The following is a 9,148-nucleotide window of genomic DNA, read 5'->3' as shown; positions in this document are numbered from 1 at the left end:
GTGGAACAATGGACCAGCTTTTCCCTCTCTCACAGATTGTTGAGGGTGCATGGGAGTTTGCCAACCCAGTCTACATGTGTTTTGTTTTACTGTTTTACAGTACGCTATTTTAAGTTTTAAACCAATGTCTATTGCACCAAGACCCCCTAAATCTTTTTAGATTTGAATAAAATTGCCCTTTTAGTGACTTCCCTTGAAGTACCACAAATAAATTGCATACATATTTTATTCTACTTCTTGTAATTGAATTTTTAATCTCTTCCTTCATGTCTATACTCATATGAGGTTTATTTTCACCCAGCCATATTCCCTCTGTTTTATCTGCATTTAATTTAGCCCCAGTGACCTCAGTCTTCATACTCTGAAATGGTCATACACTACATTAAATTTACACTGACTTTTAATAAAGATCTTTATAAATTTTGACCTGAAAATTTTATCTGTTTACCTGATTTATTAGTCACCCCGGAAATACGAGAGTCCCGCTTGATCTTGATTTATGGCTATGATAGAAAGTGCAGCATTTACAGGGCATCCCTGCTGTGAGGCTCACTTTTCTGTTAATTCTCCATTTACATTAATCTGAACTATTGACTTCTTATAAAGGTTTCATATCTATGAATTTTAAAGGAAAACCATAGCACTCCATCACTTGCCACAAGTAAGCATTTGAAACAAAATCAAAAGCCTTTTTTTCTAGTCCCAACTGATTAGACAGAAGTCTTCAACAAGATCCCTAACCATGCATAAATTATCAATCATAAAATGACCTTTAATTGCGCATGTTTGCTCAAATTCAATTATTCTATTTAAAAACTTACTCATTTGCTATAATCTTATAATCTACATTCATCACACTAATTTGTCTCCAATTATCTAAATTATACTGATCCCCTTTTTATAAAGCAGCGACACTACACCCTGATAAAAACACTCATTTAACATGCCCTTTTTCAGTCCTTCATTAAAATACTCCATCAGTAGGTCTCTAATTTCAGATGAGCAAGCTATACAGAATTCAGCCAGCGGTCCATCTACTGAACTGATTAAAATCTTCAAATCTTTAATCCTTTCAATCTCTTGCTTCAGCTCTAAATTCATTTCTGTATTCTTTAAACATTTTGTATTAGTTTCCAGTAAACTTGCTGTTCATTAACACCCTAATTCATGCTCACATTCACTGCCAAATGATCAGATTCTACTAAATATTCTGTTTTATAGTGTGAAACCTTAATTACCAGACACATAAACTCTGTCTATTCTGGTTTGTAACACAACTATCTACCTGTGTATAACCTGGTTTGTTTGAGTAGATTTCCCTAAAGGCATCTACATGTATCAAACTGTGTATGTAACTGAAGTTTCCCATCTCTAGACAGATGTATGTTTTTAATTAGTATTCTGTCATTTTCCCCTGTTATTGCATTTAAATCTCCACACAATAACCCCAAATCCGACACAAAGTAGTTCATATAATTTATAAAACAATCTCTTCTTACCAGCTCAATCAGGAGGTTGGTTTTTATTATATATATATATATATATATATATATTATATATATATAAAACAAGTTCTCAACGTAATATTCCTGTACACACAATCTACTAAAAGTAACCTGCCAGGTACAATATGTCTACTTTTAATAATTTCAGCATCATATTTAAAGAAGATTCCCACCCCGTCAGCACTATCCTCACCCACAGACAAAATGGCAGGACCCCCATGCCACATTTCCTTAACACTATTATTATCAATACTCAACCTCGACTCTCGTGCACATATAACGTCACATCTTTTATTGATGAAACTCTCTACTTTCTTCTTCTGATATCTTTCTGTACATATTCCTGTAACATTAATAGATAATAGATAATATTAATAGACATTTAAAGAACATATTAAGCAATAGAACAAACCCATATCATATTATGTACTATTTTCCAACTACTATGTTCTTACGGTTTTATTTCATTATGAACACTGGAACTTGGTAACGTCACTCTTTTTCTGCACTTTTTAGCAACACTTCCATATTACCCCTTGCCCCTACCACTTAGCCCTTAGCCCTCTGTTTTGCGTGTTCACTTCTAGGGTTAGGGTGTCCCAATTTTTGTTGAGATAGAGGGGTAGGGCAAGTGTTAGGGCTACATGGCCCTCCAAACTGAGGTTTTTCAGAGGCACACTCCAAACGGAGTGTTATGAGAAAAAAAAGAAAAACCGGCAAGATGGCTGCATGAGCGACCAAAGAAACCCATAAATGTGAGAATTTTCTCTGTTGAAAAATTACAATAACCATTGTATTACCTTAGTTTAATGTGGTTTTGATGTATTATGGTTGTTTTCTTCGTAACAAGCATAAAAAACCGCTAATAGCATGCTAATGTCTCGGTAGCTAGCTAGCTAACTTTCCCTTTCCACCTTAAATAGTCCGGCAGTATTGATGCCTGAAGCGCCAGAATGTAACTGCTGCACCATTTAAGGTGGAACGGGAAAATTCAAACAAGAAGCTGGTGAATAGCTGACTTCAGTTTTGTATCACCAAAGAATTAGCAGTGGGCGATAATAAATAACTGTCTTAAATCCCTCTTTAGAGGCATATGATGCCCTAAATGTAACTAAAGCCCAGCAGTGAGGTTGCTGAACTTTACCCTCTTCTGCTATCACTGCAGACTGCTAGTAGCCTGTTGATGAAGCAATGTTTTAATTTGAGGATTTGTGGAACTTGTAGAGCAGGGGTGTCCAAACTTCTCCGGAGAAGGCCAGTGTGGCTGCAGGTTTTCACTCCAACAAACCTGGAAGTCTCCTGATAAAATGTGTGAAGACTAAGACCAACTGGTTAATGAAGCAGAATCGGGTGTGCTCCAGCTTTCAGTCTGGAGTGAAAACCTGCAGCCACACCGGCCCTTTGCGGATAATATTGAACGCCCCTGCTGTAATCTGGGCTGGACCCTCGAAGCTGTTCTGGGCTTCCTGGATGACCTCACTCGTTTAAGGTGTGGTGTCCACCTGATGTCCTCCTGATTTTGAGCTGTGTTGGTGTCGGTAGATTGCGTTGGTGTTGGTCCACAAGAACTTGGGCATTTAAAGTAAGTGTGTCCTTCCTGGCACAAGTTGCACAGTTCGGTATTTTTGCACTCTTCACCTCTGTGCCCAAGCTCCCCGCACTTCCAGCACTTCCAAAACTACAGAGCCTCACTGTCTTTCACGTGATGGTCTTTGTAAATATAGCGAAATATTAAGACTTTAGATATTCATTGTTACGCGCGAGGGAGTTCACTGCTACTCAGTCAGAGTGCTGGAGGCGGTGCTTCACTGAAAACGGGTGGATTTGAAATAACCACCGTGGTTCTTCCAGCGTGAAGCCGCTTCAGGCCAGGTGGTGGCGCTGATTCTGTAGCTAACTTTCTTCAATTGCACAAAAGCGGAGAAGCAGAAGATTGTCCACGTCTCCGCGCTCATACAGTGTTGATGGAGGAGCAGAAACAAGAGCTGAACTGTTGAAGGTAGGAAGCTGTCCGACACTTTAACACTCACTGTTCTTCATTCACTCTGAGACAAACAGCTGGAGACACATTTGAGTTCTGAAAATAAGATTAGATGGGTTATAAAAAAGATTAGACAACACAGAAGCAACTTCATTTAAACTTGGCTGAGGGAGCGTTTGGGCCAGAATATTTGGCTGCTAATGTTTTTCTGCTTTGGTTTGGCAAACATGGGGCAGTGTTTTATACTGTATCGTAGCGACCCTCAAACTGCCTGTACAAAATCCTCCCGTTATTTCCAAAAAGGAACAGATGTTTCGGATCAAAACCTAAAAACCCATCACCTATCGACTTCAGTGACTGCGCTGTAGTTCCTCGCTTATTGTTCTCTGTGTGGCTGCTCCTGGTGCTTTCAAGTCGACCTGATACTCTGAAGGGACAGCTGGCTTGTCTGTTACCTTTATTATTATCAGTCTGAGGACGATCTTGCATTGTGCACAATTAGCTGTGGTTCCATGAATATTCTAATTGCATATTATCAAACCAGCTTTCCAATGTTATATCATCGAACGAGTTGTACTGACAAGGATGTTCAAGGTCTTTGCTAGGGCTCTGTAGCTTTTTCCATCACTGATTCTTGAGATAAGGGACAAAACTAGTCCTATGTCGAAAAGTCATCTTTGCATTAAAAAATCAAGAACTTGACAATAAAATTACTTAATGTTAAATATTGTGTACACTCGTGAAATTAGTTTAATATATTTTTAAATAATTTAATTAGAATTTGGTAAAATGCAGGCTGTGTACCTGGAAAGTACATGTAATTTAACTTGTTCTCAGCAAGAGATCACAATGTCAAACTATATATAGGCTCCTTAACAACTTTGTAAAACAGAGGATTCTGTGACATTCAGCTTAGATGTGGAGTTTCTATTATGGGTGTGACACTAACTACAGATCATGACACTGCTTCCATGGTCTATATGTCTATTGGAAGAGTTAGGGTGATTACGTTATAGACTTTCCCACATCAGATGAAAGTTTATTCTTTCTTTTACATTTCCTGTCAGTTGATGTGAGTAAAGCATTCATGATTTAGTTCAGAATACTTTGTTACATTTCACATTGTTTTTTTTCTTTACTCTTCCAGAAACGATTGACGTCATGTTTCAAGTCTACCCTTGTTGCTAGTGTCCACTTTGAATAATATAAGAATATGGTTTCCAGAAGAAGCTCCTGTACTCAGCAAAAGTCATCTGGTACTCTCCACATGAACACATCTCAGAGACGAACAAAGGAACATAGCAAAGAGAGAATTCACTACTGCTCGGAGTGTGGAAAGAGTTTTCATCGTCATAGTAATCTCCAGCGACACCAGCGCATTCACACAGGAGAGAAGCCGTATCACTGCTCAGACTGTGGCAAGAGTTTCACTGTACACAGTCATCTTCAACAACACCAGCTTATTCACACAGGAGTTAAACCATATTACTGCTTGGAGTGTGGGAAGAGTTTTAATAAACAGAGTAATCTCCAACAACACCAGCTCATTCACACAGGAGAGAAGCCGTATCACTGCTCAGAGTGTGGGAAGAGGTTCAGTCAACAGATTATTCTCCAACGACACCAGCGCATTCACACTGGAGAGAAACCGTATCACTGCTCAGAGTGTGGAAAGAGTTTTACTGTGCAGAGTACTCTCCAACGACACCAGCGCATTCACACAGGGGAGAAGCCTTATCACTGCTCAGAGTGTGGGAAGAGTTTTAATCAACAGATTGTTCTCCAAAAACACCAGCGTATTCACACAGGAGAGAAGCCGTATCACTGCTCTGATTGTGGGAGGAAATTTACCGTACAGAGTACTCTCCAAAAACACCAGCGCATTCACACAGGAGAGAAACCGTACTACTGCTCAGACTGTGGAAAGAGTTTTAGGCATTCAAAGACTGTGAAGACACACAAGTGCAGTGGTGAAAATATGCATACATGAATGTAATCATAACACCATGCCGGGAGTCTGGAGAAAACTGCTTCCATCCCAGATTCAAGTCAGATTTACTTTAGAGGGGAAAACCATGTTTTGTTGTTTTTTACTGTGTCTACATCATAGGCATAAAACTAAATGTATTCTCCTGTTCTAAAGTCAAGCCTACAGTATGCAAGGAATTTTGGTTTTGAACTATTATGAATCTGTTTAACATTTATTCTGTTATTATTATTGTTCTTTCATTGATTGAATAATGTATATGTGTGATTATTACGATTCTATGAGATGTGAATAACATTTATCTGAATAAGAAGTCTCTTTTTCTGTACTATGTGCAGAGCATTGTTAATCTTCACAAGAACATGGAGACCCTAAAGCCTTGCCAATTGTCCTGGTGTAGGGCAGAAAAAAGCTGGTCAGTGAATTCTGGCTCTGTAATGTTTGTACTCTGCTTTGGGAAGAACTGCTCTACCCCTACCCCAAACAGACACCATCTAGATTTCAGAGACCTGAGCAGTGTTCAGACACCCTGAAATTTACCGCTTTTTCCTACCTGTCATGGAAACCATATTTGTGACGCCATCTAACTGTTTGTCTGAATACCAGAGGAGACAAGAAAAGCCACTTCAAACACATATCAAATCAGCTTCCATCAGAGGATTAATGTGTGTGTGCTAACCAGGGAGTCTTCTACAGATTTTAAAGTGAAATTACTGCATGCATGCCTAGAGAGAACAGACATGGAGCAACCCAATTATATTTAATTTCTGTGTTTTGTTTGTGTTTACATATTTTCTGTGTTGTGCATGTTGTACTTGTAGAACAAAATAAAAAAAACATGTAGTAGAAAACCACACAATTGTGAATTGCTTGGCTCTGTGTAGCAGCTGTGATTAGACACCAGAGTATTAGGGGCGTGCTTTCAAGTGAATTTTGTGATATACTCAACTCATCAGTAGTCGAGATTAAATGTAATGATGTTGAAAAGAATCAGCTCTCCCATTTCCCTGATTTCTGCCTGTTCTCTCTATTCCTTCTGCTCCTTTCCTCCACTCGATTCTTTTGTGTCCTCTCATGGTAGGAGAGGAGCAGCAGGAAGGGAGGGTGAGGACAGGAGCAGTAGTCTGGAGGCAACCGTGGTGGTACGATTTGGTAACTGTCCAGTGACAAAAAACTGTTCATTTTCAGCCTCTTGGAATTATATGTAATGTGTAGAAAGACAATGAACAGGAAATTAACTACACTCAGTAATTTCAGTAAAGAGTAAAAATCTATGTAAGTCTAGGACTTTGAGAAATGTAAGGTACATGATATGCATTACAATATTTAGTTTTAAGAGATTTAAGTTGGAACAGACAAAATAGATAATAATAATAATATAATAAAAAAAATTATATAGAATATATAATAAAAAAATTACTTAAAACTACAAGAGTGTTAGGAGTGAAGGGTGAGACCAGATGCCAGCCATGGAAAGTCTTCCTGTAGCACATGGAGCTGCTGTCCACAATGTTGGTGCTGAACCGCATGACTTCGTATCGCTTTAGCACCTTGAAAAGCATCCAGTTGCTCTGGTGTGGCTCTGATATACAGACAGGCAGTCAGGCCCACCACGGCACAGAGCTGAAGCAAGAGTGAAGCTTGATTTTCTACAATCTCTCAAAGATTTTAGTTTAAGTATTGTTTCTCTGATGGTGAAAATTTTGATGGTCTACAAAGTCTTGCATGGTTGCTGGAGTCCTGTCATCTATTTGTCCTTTAATCAGTTTTTGAACTCCACACTGAAATATAAAAAATCATTTTCACCCTTTCAATTTTTATTCACAAAATTCACCCACAATGAACACTATATTAAGCACTACTAAGAATTATGGAATGCGATAAATATCGCATTAACTTATGTTTGTAATACTTTAAGCATGCCAATTTATAGTCATTCATGAGGAAATATAACTGCATGTGGTGGACACACAAAAAAAAATCCAAACAAGATAAAAAAGGTGAGTAATGTTTGTTTATTTGATGCTTATTAATAATGGGGCCATTGAACCGTCTTCAGCTTAGCTGAAGTTTAGAGTTTAACCCGGGTTTAAACCTGAATGAATCATGTGGGTTTTTAAATTACAGTGCTGTGTCCCCAGAAGCTGCAGTTTAAAGCAGACCTACAAATAAAACTAAACTCAAGTGTCTGAAATGAAATGAATAGTTACTCCAGGGAGCTGAGAGCAGCGCCAGAATGTCATAAATGCTAAAATATTTCTATTATAAATTTTAGGTATAAATGAAAAAAGTATATGTAAGTAAGTGATTTAGTTTTGTTCTTATCATCAAATTTATTATAATGAAATTCTTTAACTGAAGTTAATGCTGCTTTTGTCGTAAAAGATCCTGCAGAGCTGCATCTGTACACTGTACAAGAGCAAAGAGAGTCAGAGAGAGAGCGCTAGATTACAACATTCACCACAGTGACTCACATCCACAACTCAACACACACACACACACACACACACACACATCATCTAAACCGCTTATCCTTCTGGGTCGCGGGGAAGCTGGAGCCTATCCCAGCCATCATTGTGCGGAAGGCAGGATCAACTCAACCATTTTGGAAGAAATTAAACTCTTAACGCAAATGCAGTTCATCACTTACTGCAATGTTTTTTTCTTTTTGGGTGCTGTAATACTGATAAGAGTGACAAATACAAATACACAAACTGCAGCTTCAGTCTCTTCCCTTTCACGCAAATATGAAATAGCACTTCTTACCTTCATACAAAAGATTAAAAAAAAATGAAACATATAAGTCTTCTTTAAAATATAAAAAAAATATAACATGCTTAAACACTAAAGCATGTACTCACTTTGTAGAGCAAATAAACTTCCCTTTCTAACCATACAAATGTTCATATCATGCAGATTTTACTATAAATAATAGTGTTTTTGTGTCTGCACATATTCATTTATTTAGCTCATTTCACATGAACACTTATGTTGCATATTCTTCATTCAAATTATTATACTTTTAATTTACTTTCACTTTCACTGTTATATTTAATTGGAACATTTTTATTGTTTGTATTGTCTTTCTGGTCTGTTTTAATATGCTACATATCATACATTTGTGCACTTACTCTGACAGATTTCTTACATGTGTAACATACTTTGCAAAAATAAAGTAAATAATAAAGTCTGCTTCTGAAATTATAGAACAAAAACACATAAAAAAAGAAAACTACATCCATCAGGTTTCCATGCTTATGGAATGTTGGGTCATTTCCCACAGCATAACAATGATGATAAAAAATTAGAAATGTATGAAAAATGCCCATTCATAATTTCTATTATGCAATATACTCCAAAAGCTAAAAAAGACCACATAGTGAATTTCAAAAGAGGAATTATACTAAATGACAGTAAAAAGGGTTTCCCAGGATTACAGGACCATAAAAAAAGAAATATTTAAAAAAAAAAGGATAAAATGGAAAATCACTAACCTCTACAGATGTTTGCACAAAAACACAACCTCACATGCAAAGGCTTAACTAAAGCAAAAGCTGCAGGCATTTTCCCCTCCTATCAGAAAATGGTCAATCTTTAATTAAACCTTTAATTAAGACGCATGATGAAATTGGAATCATATCGGTATCGGATGATAATTGCTTTCTTTTAAAAAAA

General features: G+C 37.4%; 1 protein-coding gene across 1 annotated transcript; it reads left to right on the top strand.

Annotated features, from left to right (window-relative positions):
- The first annotated feature begins 3,422 nt into the window (after positions 1-3,422).
- Positions 3,423-6,327, top strand: LOC118827528 (gastrula zinc finger protein XlCGF49.1-like). The gene is made up of 2 exons (XM_036598924.1): positions 3,423-3,504; positions 4,634-6,327. Exon 2 carries the CDS (start codon positions 4,700-4,702, stop codon positions 5,474-5,476), a length of 777 nt encoding a protein of 258 aa, XP_036454817.1. The 5' UTR covers positions 3,423-3,504; positions 4,634-4,699; the 3' UTR covers positions 5,477-6,327.
- Positions 6,328-9,148: the final 2,821 nt, after the last annotated feature.

This window comes from Colossoma macropomum, unplaced genomic scaffold, assembly GCF_904425465.1.
Source record: "Colossoma macropomum unplaced genomic scaffold, Colossoma_macropomum, whole genome shotgun sequence".
Lineage (NCBI taxonomy): Eukaryota > Metazoa > Chordata > Actinopteri > Characiformes > Serrasalmidae > Colossoma > Colossoma macropomum.
The sequence above is the reverse complement of the archived record's forward strand: the minus strand, read 5'-3'. Positions and strand labels throughout refer to the sequence as shown.